Raw genomic sequence first — 13,632 nt, forward strand, 5'->3', positions numbered from 1 at the left:
CCACCCTCTCGGTGAAGGACATTTTCCTAAGGTCTTAGCTTGGCTAGACACCATAGCTGGGACGGACATCTTGTCTGGGTCGGACATCTTGGGATGGGATGGACCCTTCCTGGGGGTGGACACCCTCCCTGAGATGGACACCATGGCTAGGATGGACTCTTCCCTGGGATGGACACCATAGCTGGGAAGGACACTTCTCTGGGATGGACATCTCAGCTGGGGCAGACACTTCCCCCAATACCATCAGCACAGCCATCTGTCCCCAACACAGGGAACCAGCCACGTTTGTGGGTGGGCAGTGACGGCTCCCCAGGACGCCGGCACCAAGGTTGCCCTGGTGGTAGCCCACAAGCCCAGCTCCCTCCCGGGCCTGTGCATGGCTCCAGGCTCCCGGCACAGCTCCTGGCAGCCATGCTGTGGGCTCCCACCCGTCGAGACCAAGCAGAGGAGCTGGCTGAAAGTGCGGCACGAACCGAGCCCGGAGGTGCGGGGTCGGCGCCACGGCTCGGGCACCCCGTGGGGCTGCTCCGCCGCCCAGACGCACGGGCAGGAAGGGGCAGATTACGGCGCTGCGGCAGCGATACAGGGAGCCAGTGAGATGCTGGGGGTGCCGATAAGCTCCGTCCGTGGCTCGGTCCCCAGCGAGGTGGGACGGGGACAGCGTGGTGACAGCTCCTGTCGATGGGGTGGTTTATCTGCCGCTGCCGCCTGCTCTGTCCCTGCTGCGCCCTCCCCACGGCAGGACCCGGACCCAGCAGCCCCGCAGGATGCGTGCCTCAGTTTCCCCACCCTGTCCCTCTTCTGGCCACGGCAGCTGCGAAAGCGGGGGCCGACAGGGACTTCACTCCTGAAACAGGGTTTCACTCCCGGTTTGCTTCTCACCGAAGATAAAAGCGGCCTGAAAGGGTTTATTTTCGGCCAAACCAGAATCAAATTCAGCGTTTTGAACCAGAACCCCCCTTGCCATGGCAGGGCAGGGTTCGTCGCAGCAGCCACCGTCTCCGGGCCCCCGCAGGAGCGAGCGGCAGCCGCAGCCTCCCCCGGGTGCGCGGAGCAGCAGGCAGCAAAACAGGAAGGGGGGGACGGAGACGCCCCTTTGCCCTCCCCGCAGCTTCCTCCCCGCCGCCCCGAGGATGCTTTGGGGTGGGGAGGTTTTGCTCCGGGAGTCCCAGCACCCGAAACTGCAGCCTCACCCAGAGCCTCTGCCGCGGCCATGGGTCCCGGCTGTGCTGGCAGAGCCACATCCCGTGCCAGCACCACTGCCAGTCCCCCGGCATCTCGCTGCCACCATCCTCCTCCTGTGTTCCTCCAGCCCACCAACGCCTGAAGTCTGAAATCTCTAAAATCCTGTATTTTAGTGCTAAGGCACGCCCGGCGGCGTGGGAGGTGGGTGACCCCCCGACTCGCCGCCAGCACCGTTGTTCAGCCGCAATCCCCACCCAGAGCTGAGCTGCGGCATCTCCGAGCTGGGGCCGGTGTGCGTGCTGCCCACAAGCTTCCACACAGGACCCCGGGAACCACGGGGACCGTGGGATGCTCCATCCCTCAACCGCAGGGCACTGGCAGGGAGGGAGCCAGACGCCGGTACCCTCCTCCCGCAGACCCTGCCATCATGCCACACTACGTGTGGGGCTGAGGCTGACCCTGCCCCACAGATCCCCTGGGGCCAGCGCCAAAGAGCCCGCACTTGATACAAGGCTCCTGCTTCCCACTTCCCCGCATCATCCCATCCCCGGTGCCAGCGCCAAGAGCACCGGGGGTCCTGCCGTGGCCACGAGGCCTCCCTGTGAATAACCGGCCATGGCTATAAAGAATTTGGAAAAAAACAGCTGGATGGGCGTGCTTTGCCACAAAAGCCTCTTGGGGCAGAAAATGGGTTTTCCGTGGCCAGGTGAAAGCTCTCGCAGAAGATGCTGGCATTTTTGGTGCAAATCCCTACCCAGAACACCCAGGCCGGGAGGGAGACCAGCGGGAAAAGAGGATGCTGTGGGGTTATTTCCTGAAGCGGGGGGAGCTCATCCCACACCGGGGCAGCCCAGGCTGGGTGAGGGGCTCAGGGAGGCGGTGGGGCACCCGCAGCCGCCTGGTGGGGTGGGATGTCGTGGGGCTCTGGCACAGGGGAGATTGACCCCCCCGACCCAGTCCTGCCGCTGCAAACAGCCCCCCACCCTGTCCTCGTTAATTAGAGTAATCTTTATGGCAGCTCTTGCTGTGCGGCCATTAAAGTGAGCCAGCCCCCTCCAGCCTCTCAGCCCCCCCGTGCCGTGCCTGGCTCCAGCCCCGAGCCCCTGCGCCGGGGCAGGCAGCAGCACCCTGGGGAGGTGGGGGGCTTGGGGGGGCCCACCCCTGCATCCCACCATGGAGCAGAGCGGATGCAGCTTCTGCGGGTCCTGCTGCGGGCTCTGCAGCCCCCCAGGAGACCCCCATTCCTCTCTCCTGTCTGCAGCCCTGCTCCCCAAATCCCCATTTGGGGGCGAGGGGGAGAGCTAAGCATGTGGCCCTTTCTGCGACGGCACATCTGCAGAGCCCCATAAGCCACCCCCCGTGCAGCCGCGGCCAGGCTGGCTGGAGACCCCCCTGCCCTCCCTGAGGCCCCCCAGCCCAAGCCATGGGAGCTGGGCCCCCCCGGCCCAGCCTCATGTGGCTGGAAGCAATTAAAGCCCTTGGTGGCCGCAGCGAAGGTCCCGCAGCCGCCCAGGAGTGCTGGGGGGCCGGGGACCCCGCTGGGGCTGCCTGTCCTCCTCCTCCCTGGGGCACCCCAGGGTGCTGCAGCCCTGCTCCCCGTGCCCCGAGGGCCCCCAGTGCTGGGATGTGCCTGAGGTCCCTGGGGGGGATGTGGGACCCCCACGCCTTGCACGGGCAAGCGGGATCTGGCCGCTACGGGGGTGTCGCGGGAGCCGGTGGGGCCGAACGCCCCCCCCAGCTGGGAGTGCTGCCCCCTCGCCTGCCCCTGCCCCGGCTGGGGAGGGGGTCTCCACCCGGGGTCACCCCCTCCTCCTTTCTTTTCCCCTCTGAAAGGAAAGAATGGGACTGGGGACAATGGATGAAAGGCTGGGACGGCCACCCAGGCCGAGCCGCCCAGCGCATTCCTGCCTGGCTTTCCATGGGGAAGCCCCGGCCGGGCTGGAGACCCTCTCCCCGGACAGGCAGGCGGAGGGACTCCCACTCCCCGGGGGGACCGGGCAGGGGACAGGGCAGCGGGTCTGGGTTTCGTGGCCTGGTGGCACATGGTGGCAGATGGTGGCACGTGGCTTTGGCACGGGTGGGTGTCTGAGCAGGGAGGAGCGGGTGGGCACCCAGCCGGGACCCCAGGGGGCACAGCCATGCACCCCTCCACGTCCCCTCCCAGTCACGGCCCCCCTGAGCCATGCAGCCCTCCATGTTCCCCCCCCCGCCCCGGGCCACGTCCCCTCAGCCATACACCCCTCTAACCCCCCAGCCACGCACCCCTCCACGTCCCCCCACCCGTGTCCCTCTGCCCCCCCCCACCCGTGTCCCCAGCCACGCACAGCCCCCCCCGGTCGCGCCTCCCACCCTGGCCGTGCCCCCCCTCCCCGTCCCGCGCCGTGCCTTGCCCCCACCTCGCGCCGTGCCCCCCCGCGCGGCGTGGCGTGGCGTGGCCCTGCCCCGCGGGGGCGGCCGGGGCCGCCCCATTGGCTCCCGCCGCGCCGCTCCCCTGTTATTTTTCGAATATAAATAGGGGCGGCGGCGGCGCGCGCCCGGCCGGGCCCCCCCGATCCGGACCCGGGAGCGTACGCGGCGCGGCGGGGGCAGGGACAGGCGCCCCCCCCCCCCCCATATATATATTTTTTTTTTTTTTTTTTTTAAATTGCTCCCGGTTTGGCTCCCCGACCCCGCATGGCGGCGCGGGGCGGCCGCGGGCGGCCCGGGCTGGCGGCGGGGCGGGCAGGCATGTCCCCGGTCACCACGCTGGCGCTGGACATGGGCAACCTGGCGGGGCTGGGCAGGTGAGCGGCGACGGGGTGGGGCGGCCCCACGCGTGGCTCCCGCTGATAGAAATCGGGGGGGTGGGGGGGGTGCGGACGGCCCCTGAGGGCCCCGGGGACGCGGGCGGGCCCCACGCGTGGCTGCTCCTGCCGGACACGGGGGACGCGCGCTGCCCCACAGCGTCGCTCCTGAGGGCCCTGGGCTGCCCCACGCATGGCTCCTACGGGCCCCGGGGACAGCCGGGGCTCAGGGCAGCCCGTGCTGAGCCCGGGGACGGGACCCTGCCGTGGGAGGGGGGGGTTGGGGCACCTTAGCCCCTACAGCTGTTCCTGCCCCCCTCGGGAAGGGGTGGGGGGCACCGGGGGTCCCCTGGGGCTGACCCCCGCGCCCTGCCTGCAGCCACTGGGACACCCCGAAGCGGGGGGGCGCGGGGCTGTCCTTCCAGAGCCGCTGCTCCAGCCCGTCCCCGGAGCCGCTGGGCTCGGACCCCTCCCGGGACTCCGTCTCCTCCGAGTCCTCGGACGCGGGTGAGCGATGGGGGCTGCTGCAGCGCCCCCCCGACCCCCCGGGACTGGGGACCCGCAGAGGGGGCTGTGGCATGGAGGGGCTGGTGGAGAGGGTGTCTCCTGGCAGTGGGGTGGAGGGGGTGTGGGCGGGGGGCCTGGGCGAGCGGCTGGGGAGGCAGGGAGCGGGTTTGAGGCGGGGGGCTTCTTGGAGTGCACGTGGGGAGCCGAGCCCCGCTCTGAGCCCGTCCCGCCAGGCGCTCAGCCGGTGCTCGCTTCGGAGCGGGGCTTCCTCCCTAGCGCTTCCGACCGTGGCCCCTTCCCCGCGGGGACGATGGGCCGGAGCCCCCAGCCCCGCTCCCCGCGGGCTTGGCCATGGCCCACCCCGGCGGGGTCCCTGGTCGGGGTGACGTGGGGCATCCTGGCCGGAATGGGTGCTCCTGGGGTCAGTGCCACAGTGGGGGGCTGCGTGAGGACCCCCCGTGAGCACACAGCGGGTACCCCTGGCCGTGGCCCCCTCCCCAGCGTTGGCCTGAGCAGCGGGGCCGCGCAGCCGGGATGTGGGGGGCTCCCCGGCCCGGCCGCATCCTGCGAAGGGTCCCGCAGGCGCAGTGCCGGTGCTGTGCCGGAGCAATGGGGCCCAATCCCCCCGGTGCTACCCCTGCCCCTTGTTCCTGTAGGAGTGGGGCTGGACTCCCCCACGCAGGAGGACCCCACGGCGCTGGAGGAAGTGTGAGTGTCCCGTGTGTGTCCCCCCGCCCCCGGGGGCTCCCCCCTCGCCCTCCCCTGCCTCCGGCGGGCAGCGTGGGGCCCTGCCTGCGCCCCGCTGCCTGCGGCGCCCGCTCGCAGCCTGCCCCAGCGCTGCTGGGGGGCTGTGCTTCCAGCCGTGTGTCTGTCCCCAATTTACTTCTGGGGGGCGAGGAACCGCCCGGCAGCAGGGCGAGCGGGGACGTCGGCGCTGGTGCTCGGCACAGCCCCGCTGCAGGCAGGGGTCTGGCAGCGGGTGCAGGCAGGAAGCCCGTGCAGTGCTGCCTTGCCATGGCTGGGCCAAATCCTCTTCCGGGCCGCTCCGGCGGGGATGGCTGGCTGCCGGCTCGCTGCCTTGCCGTGCAGCGGGGCAAAGGTGCTGAGCCCCCCCCCCGGGCTCCAAACACCCCAGCCCCCTGGGGAGCCTTGGGGTGCTGTCGTACGGGCCCCATGGGGTGGGGGTGCAGGCGTCGGCTGAGAGCGAAGCTCTGCAGCGCTGCCCTGTGCAGGGGTGAGGGGCTCTGCCTGCCGTGCCCGCTGCCAGCCCCCTCGCCGGGAGAGCTGCACCCGGGGGCCCCCCCGTGCCGGTGCCGTGCCGGTGGCTTTGCCTGGCCGTTGGAGCCCGGCCCCGGCAGATGTGCCGGGTGAATGAGTAACTGGGGGCAGATGGTGAGGCCGGGGCAGCCGTGGGGCTGGGTGTGCTTGGCCGTGGGGACGTGCCGGTCCCCGTCCTGCCGCGGCGGCGCGGCCATATGGCTGCCGGCCAGCATCCCCAGCATCCCCGCCGCGGGTGGATTTACATACAGGTGGAGAGCGGGCGCCACCACTGCCGGCTTTGTCCGGGGATGGAGCGAGGTCAGCGGGGTGCCCCGGACCACCCTGGCAGGCTGCCCCCCGCCCCAGCCCCAGACTGGGGTCCCCGAGCCTGAAACCAGCAGTGTCCAGATGGGGCTTTAACCCTTCGTGGGGCTGAAAGCCCCGGCCACTCAGCTGCTCCCCATGGGGGCTGCCGGCCCCTGCGTGGGGTGGGGGCACTGTAAGGGCTGGGGCTGCCCATCCCTGGGGCTTCTGGGCTGCCCCGGCTGGGGCACAGGGCTCGATCCCCCCCTAACCCCAGCTCTCCTCTCCCCACAGCTTTGAGAAAGCGGTCCTGGAGTCCAGGGGAGCTCTCAAAGAGTAAGTGAAGGGGCTGTCCCCGCGGGAGAGCCGAGAGCCAGGCTGTCCCCGTGCCCTCCCGGGGGTCCGGATCGGGCTTTGCTCGGTGCCTGGAGGAGCTGCTGCTTCGGGGTCTTTTGGGAGCTGTGACCACTCCAGGGGGGTCTCGCCCCACTGCAGGGACCCAGGGGACAGGGGGGCCATGCCAGCCTCTGGGGCGGGTGGGACACCACCGGGCCGGGGCCCCTTTTCTCACTCGATCCTTTTCTTTCCCTGCTTCTTGCAGCAATAAGCTCCTTATCCGGAGGATCCACTCGCTGCCGGTAAGTCCCGAGGGCTCCGCAGGGCTGAGCGAGGCCGGATCCTGCTGCGCCCCTGCCCGAGCTGGGAGGAGGAGGAGGATGGAGCTGGGGAGGGCAGGGGCTGTGCAGCACCTCTCACCCCCCGCCTGCCCCACAGCCGCGGCTCCTGGGGGCCAGCCCGGTCCTGAGGAACATCTCCCACGCCCGGGAGTTCAATGGCCCCAGGGCCAGCGAGCAGAGGGGCCGGAGGGAGCGCGAGGACGAGGTGAGGGGGGCTGCGAGGCGGGGAGGGGGCCGGGGACCCGGGAAGGGGCAGGGGGACGCTAACGCCGTGCCCCCCGCCGCAGGAGGGGTTCGTCTTCAAGAAGCCGCAGAGGCCGGGTCAGCGCAGCCGGCTGCCCGCCGGCGATGGGGCTGCGGGGAGGGACCCCTTCGCCCAGAGACCCAGCTCCGCGCCCGACCTGCTGGTGAGAGGGGCTGGGGGGGCACCGGGGCTGGGGGGTCCCGCTGCAGGGGCTGCTGCGCGGGGACCTGCGGCTCCAACCTCTGCCTTGGCCCCGGAGACCTGTGGATGCGGGAGCCGAAGGGGCGGGGGGGTGTGGGGACACCCCATCTCCAAACAGGGCTGGCATGGGGCTCTTGTGGGGCTGGCCCCACTCCTGAGCTGGGGGCTGTGTCCTCCCCAGCTCGACACCCCCGAGAAGGAAAACGTCTCCCAGGACGAGAGCCCTATCGTACTCCGCCGATGCTCCTTGACTTCCTCCATGTCTGAGGAGGAAGATGATGGCTTCATGGAGATCCTGGATGAGGAGATGAAGGTAGGGGAGGGCTCCTCCACCCGGGGGGCTGTGCGGTTGGATGGACCCTGGGCAGGGGGTCCCTGGGGTGCCAGTGGGACTCGGCCCCTTCACGCTCTCCTCTGCCTCTCCCCTGCGGCCCCCCCGGCTGCCGCCCCGGCAGAGCGATGCCGACGTGCCGCAGGGGATGGAGAACCTGCTGACCGCGCCGCTGGTGAGGAAGGAGGAGGCAGAGCCGGTACGTGAGAGCCTCGGGGCGTGGATGGAGCCCCAGGCTGCCCCCCAGGGGTCTGGGGGCGAGGGTCCCTGGCCAAGGGAGCGGCACCAGCCCAGGGGCTGTGTGCTTGTCCTGGGTGGTGTGCGGCCACCAGCGTGGGACCCTTGTGTCTCCCCATCCCCACGGTGCCGGTGGGAGCTGGGGGGGATGCAGGGGGACGCCGGACCCCCGTGCAGCAACGCGGGCTCTCCCGGCACAGCGTCCCGTGAAGCGTGGCAAGTGCCGGCAGCTCTTCCGCTCGCCCTCGATGCCCAGCAGCGTCATCAGGCCCATCCTGAAGCGGATAGACCGGCCCCAGGACAGGGACACCCCTGTCAAAACCAAGCGGCGGAGGAGCGTGGCCGGTACCCCCGGCGAGGAGGCGGCGGCGGAGCCGGTGGGTGACGGGGAAGGCTTCGGGGCGAGGCGCCCTTGCACGGTCCAGCCCGTCCCCGGTGGGACTGCCCCGGGGCCCGGCTCTGCCGGTGCCCTTGCTAACGCCGGGCCGGCGTCTCCGGTTTGCGTCTCCGCAGAAAGCACGGCTGCTGCGCTCCCGGTCCTTCTGCCACGAGGAGATCGAGAACCTGCTGGCCGGCGACCACCAGGAGCTCATCGGGGACTTCTCCAAGGTAGGGCTGGGGGTGCTGCCCCCCTTCCCCCAGCGCAGAGGGGCTGTCAGCAGAGCCCTGCCCCGGTGCGAGAGCCCAAACCCAGCTGGCGGCCCTTGCGCGGGGACAAGGGGCTGTGACCTTGCAGCCCGCAGACCCCGTGGCACACGAAGAGCCCGATCACTGCTCCTCTAGTGCCAGCGCTGTGCCACGGCCGCGGCTCCCTCGGGGGAGCGGACCTCTAGGTCGGGGGGAGTGGGTGACAGCCCCCCAGGATGGATCCTGACCCAGTACCCCCCCTTCTCCAGGCTTACCTCCTGCAGACGGTGGAGGGGAAGCACCAGGACCTGAAGTACATTTCCCCCGAAATGGTAAGAAGGGAGCAGCAGCCTCTCCCCGAAAGCCCCTGTGGGGCTGCTGCCTGGGCCCTCCCGGCCCCGTGCCCCCCGCCTCAGTGACGGGCTCCCCCCGCAGATGGTGGCGGTGCTGACGGGGCAGTTCAGCAGCCTCATCGAGAGCTGCGTGATCGTGGACTGCAGGTACCCCTACGAGTACGAGGGAGGCCACATCAAGGTCAGAACCGCCGCTGCGCCCCTTGGGGCTGGGGTCGGGGTAGGGGAGGAAACTCAAATCCACCAAATCCCAGAGAGGCTGAGCCCCCCCAAAGGTGCTGAGCAACCCCCCCAGAGAAGCTGAGCAGCCTCTCCAAAGGTGTGGAGCCCCAGCAGGCAGGAGGAAGGGTGATGCTGGAGTCTGGGGGCAGCGTACCGAGCCCCCCAGCCCCTGGGATGGAATGGGAGATGGTGGGATGAAGATGCCTCCTCTCCCTCCCCAGGGCGCTGTCAACCTGCCGATGGAGCAGGACGTGGAGGAGTTCCTGCTGAAGAAGCCCATTGTGCCCTTTGACGCCAGCAAGAGGGTGATCGTCATCTTCCACTGCGAGTTCTCCTCCGAGAGGGGGCCCAGGATGTGAGTGGGGGGGCTCTGGACATGGCCGCTGGGGTCTGCTGGACCCACCCCGGGCATGGCTGGATCCTGGCTCGGAGACAATCCCTGCCGCAGCTCCTTCCCGTCGCCTTCCCCTGTGCTGCAGGTGCCGGTTTGTCAGGGAGAAGGACCGAGCCTGTAACGAGTACCCCCACCTCCACTACCCCGAGCTCTACGTCTTGAAGGGGGGGTACCGGGAATTCTTCCCCCGGTACCAGGTGAGACCCCCCTGTGCGGGAGGGGGTCCCTGGCAGGAGGGGGAGGGCTGAGACTGGGGTGGAAACACCCTCTCCCACCCCCCGAACCCTGTTGGGGGGGAAGGATGGGTCTGGCTCTGAGCATCCTCCGCAAGGGTGGTCCCTCCAGGGGCAGGGGTCTGCACCGGGGGTCCCGGGGTGCTGGGTTCGCCCCTGGGTGGGGGGCCAGGGGCTGCGCTGCGGGCGCTGACGGGGCCATGGGTGCCCAGACACACTGCGAGCCGCAGGACTACCGCCCCATGCACCACGAGGACTTCAAGGAGGACCTGCGCAGGTTCCGCCTGAAGAGCCGCACCTGGGCGGGCGAGCGCAGCAAGCGGGAGCTCTACAGCCGCCTCAAGAACTTCTGACGGCCCCGAGGGGGCCCCTGCAGCCCCCCGCCCACCCTGGGGCTGCCATCAGGCAACATCTCCCAGCCCAAAACCTGGCTGCCCCCAGCCCTCCCCTGCTGCGTGCCCCGACCTCAGGTTTGTGCTTTTACCCCTTTTTATCCTAAAAAGGGTAAAACCTAAACCCTAAATGGGAGCTGGGGGCTGGAGTCAGGGGCAGCGCCTGGGCCTGCTCCAGAAGTCACTGCCACATTCAACCTTCCTCTGGGGTGGGGGGCAGAGCTGTGAGGGGTGCCTCCCCCAGCTCTCCCTTCCTTGGCAGCAGGGATGGGGCTCAGGGCTGTGGGGCAGCCCCCCAAGCCAGTGCTCCAGCCCCTTCCCCATCCCTTGGCTAGGGCTGGGGGCTGTAGCATGTGTTGTCCCCCCCCAAGCCCCGGGGGGGCTACAGCGCTGTGCAGCCCCTTGGTGGGGCAGAACTGTTGCAGAAAAGCACTTAAACCTCCTCTGCAGCCGGCGGGTGCTGCAGGGCCCCAGCCCTGCCCTTCATTGGTTGCTGGTGCTGGGGGGGGGCACCCTGTGGGTGCCCCTTGATGCAGTCACTGACTGCATCAGCCTGGGGTGGGGGGGTGGTGTTGTTTTTTGCCCCCTCCCCCTGTCTTATTTAAAGTAGTTTGTTCTGCTCCAAGCCAGCTGTGCTTAATTTTGGGGGGCAAGAGGGGCTTAGCCCTGACCCCAGAGCAGGGCAGGGGCTGGGCTGTGGCCCCTGGCGCCATGCTGTGGTGTGGGGCTGAGCATCTGCCTCTCAACCGGCGGCCGCTGCCGAAGTGCGGGGTGGTGGGGGAAAAGCCTTTCCTCTGCTGGGAGCTGCTGCCATGTGTATTTTTATGTTTTTTTACCCTCTTGGTTAATAACGCCGTCCGGAGGGAGAACAAACCCATGTCCCTAGCCCTGGTCTGTGACTGCCGTGAAGCAAAGGGGGCTGCGGGGGGTGGGCAACCCCCTTACCCAAGGCAGCACGGGGGGGTGGCCGGTGGGCCCTGGCCTGAGGCAGCGCTGGATCCAGCTGGGCTGGGGGCAGAGGGAACGCTCTTTGCACGGGAGAGGGGTGGGGAGGTGGTGGCCCTGTGGGGCTGGGGGCTTCCCCCAGGGCAAGGGCGGCTGGGGCAGGGGATGGACGCTGACCCCTTTGATGCTGTCCTTCCGCAGTGGGATGGCAGAGGCAGCACCGTGGGGACCCTGAGAGCTCTGCCCCATGGCTGTGGGGCAGGGCTGGCACACCCAGGGCCGTGCATGGGGGGGGGGGGCATCCCCCATCCTGGCTGCCACACCCCTCGCGGTGGCCCTGCCACCCCCAGGGTGACCCTGTGTCCCCCCGGGCCAGGCCGCACCGCCCTCCAGGCCCTGTCCCCCACCAGGCCGCACTTCCTCCTCCTACCCCGCCCACCAGCCCCTTGTCCGCCAATCAGCGCGCCGCCCGCGCAGCCTTCGCCAATCACGACCCGGCGCTGTCACGTGCCGCGGGTTCCCCGCCCCTTACCGGCGCCCGCCAATGGCCGCCGCCTTATCCTTCCGCGTCGCCCAACCGTTGTGGGTCCGCAGTCCGCTGCGCCAATCGAACAGGGCCCCGATTCACCCGCCGGCCAATGGCAACCGGCGGAGGGGCGGGTAGACTCCGCCCCCTCGCCCCACGTGACGGGCGGCGGGCCGGGGTCGCGGCGGCGTTGCCATGGTGCGGGCGTTCGTGCTGCTGGCGCTGGGCGGGCCGGACCCCCACGCCCCGCCGGGCCCCGCCCCCTGCCGCGTCCTGTACGCGCGCGTGTTCGGGACCCCCCCCGGGACCCCCGCCGCCCCCGGGTGTCCGTCCCGGCAGCGCCTCCGCCGCAAGGAGCAGCTGCTGGCCCTGGCCAGGTACCCGGGACACCCCTCGGGGGGGCTGGGCCCGGCGGGACACCCGGGGCTGGGACACCCCCTCCCTGCGACCCCCCTTCCTGGGGATGCTGGGACCCCCGGGGCCACGAGCCACTGCCCTCGGGGCCCCCGGGGTTTGGGACCCCCCCCCCCTCTGGCAGTCCCAGGCTCATCGGGACCCCCGGGGCTCTGATACCCCCTCTGTACTCCCTGGGACCCCCACAGCCATGATACCCCCCTTTTGGGGGCGCTCCTGGGCTTTGCAGGGCCCCCAGGGCTGTGGCAGCCCCCTGTCACCCTGTCCCTCAATGGGGGGGTCCTAACGTGAGGGTCCCCCCTTCTTTTCTAGGCAAGTGGCCTCCCAGTGCCGGCTGCTTCAGTCATCTTCAGGGCGCCCATCCTCCCCCCAACTCCCCCAGCTCCCCGATGAGCCGATATCACTGCAAGATGCCCCTGGGGGGCTTTTCCAGCTGCCTCCCGGGGACCCCTTCCCCGAACGAGTGACGGTAGCCTGGCTGTCAGTCTTGGCCCTCGCCTTCGCCTTGGTTTGTGACCCCCAAGAGAATCTATCGTTGGCCGAAATCACCCTGCGCCGCCTGGCCCCCCGCCTGCTCACCTCCCTGCGCCTCCTCGGCCCCGGCGCTGACGTCCTGCTCCGACCCGAGACCACCGACATCCTCCTCGATCGTCTCCTGCCCCACGGGCAGATGCTTTTCCTCAACGAACATTTCCTCCAGGCCATAGACCGGGAGATGGGCATCAAGGTATCCCGCTGAGTTATAGCCGGCATCCCTGCCCGGCAACCCTCTTCCCCGAAATTTTGTGGAGAGACAAGGGAGGGATCAGAGACGGTTGCCAAGCCCCAGCAGGATGGACAGGAAAAGCAGTTGAGGAATAAAGAGCAACAAGCCAGCAAAGAGCAGGTTTTTAATCCGTTTATCGCCCCGGCTGCCGTCGCGGGAGGGCTGGGGAGTGCTAATAGTCATCCCCATAAAAATCCATGCGGAGCTGGGACGGCACCGCGTTCCTGCACCGGCAGGATGGCGGGCGAAGGCTCCACAGTGCCGTAAATGGACATTAAAAAAGAGGTGGTTCTCCCTGGAGGGGGCTTTGCAAACCTCTCACCCGCTGAAGGACAGATGGGTGCTGGGTGCCTCTGTCCCCTCCGTACGAGGGACCCTGGGTTGGGGTTTCCCTGTCTGGGTGCTATGGGGCAGGCAGGGGGTCCCTGGTGGGAGAACAGCGGCCGTGGGCAGCGCAAGTCCCCTCTGTTGTGGGACAGGATGGCTGGAGACGGGGGTCTGTCACCTCAGGACAGGAGGGACCCTGGGGGGCATGGGGCAGCCGGGGGGTGCAACCGGCCCTGGTGCTTCAGGGTCACTGGGGTGGAGGAATAAACAGGCAGTGGGGCAGGACATGGCCGTGCGCCCTGCACGGGGGGCTGGTTCTCCCCAGATGATGCTGCCCAGGGCGGGGGGACGTGTGTGATGCCCTGGGAGGTGGCAGGAGCCAGCACCCACCCTCCCGGCTCCGCAGGGCGCAGCAGTGAGCGGGTTGCCAGGAGAACCGGGGAGCCGGGGGCTGTCATGTCCAGCTGTCCCGCCGCTGCCGGCGTGCCGGGGCTGGGCTGGGCACTGCATCGCCTGAGTTAGCCCTGCCCAGCCCTGCGGAGGGGCTGCCGGGGGGACGGACCTCAAAACGTTTCCCCCGCATAACCACACTGGTAAAGCACCCGGGGAGCGGCGCTGGGCATTGGCGGTGCCGGGCTTCAGCCACAGTGGGTCTCGCTAGCCGTGATGCCGGGTGAGATCCGGCCAGGCATGCCGATGGGGGCT

General features: G+C 69.5%; 2 protein-coding genes across 2 annotated transcripts; both read left to right on the forward strand.

Annotated features, from left to right (window-relative positions):
* Positions 1-3,560: 3,560 nt before the first annotated feature.
* On the forward strand, positions 3,561-9,910 carry CDC25B (cell division cycle 25B; the record flags this gene model as incomplete). The annotated part of the gene is made up of 16 exons (XM_081999803.1): positions 3,561-3,968; positions 4,348-4,475; positions 5,132-5,183; positions 6,333-6,374; positions 6,640-6,676; positions 6,813-6,920; positions 7,003-7,122; positions 7,342-7,473; positions 7,616-7,690; positions 7,929-8,105; positions 8,242-8,337; positions 8,625-8,687; positions 8,791-8,889; positions 9,152-9,285; positions 9,410-9,521; positions 9,770-9,910. Exons 1-16 carry the CDS (start codon positions 3,859-3,861, stop codon positions 9,908-9,910), a joined length of 1,626 nt encoding a protein of 541 aa, XP_081855929.1. The 5' UTR covers positions 3,561-3,858.
* Positions 9,911-11,615: 1,705 nt separating this feature from the next.
* AP5S1 (adaptor related protein complex 5 subunit sigma 1) lies at positions 11,616-12,573 on the forward strand (the record flags this gene model as incomplete). Its single annotated transcript, XM_081998869.1, has 2 exons — positions 11,616-11,797; positions 12,147-12,573. The coding sequence occupies 2 exons, from the start codon at positions 11,616-11,618 to the stop codon at positions 12,571-12,573; spliced, it is 609 nt and encodes a 202-aa protein (XP_081854995.1).
* Between the last annotated feature and the right edge of the window lie 1,059 nt (positions 12,574-13,632).

This window comes from Phaethon aethereus (genome assembly GCF_964289735.1).
Source record: "Phaethon aethereus genome assembly, chromosome: 4".
Classification (NCBI taxonomy): Eukaryota; Metazoa; Chordata; class Aves; order Phaethontiformes; family Phaethontidae; genus Phaethon; species Phaethon aethereus.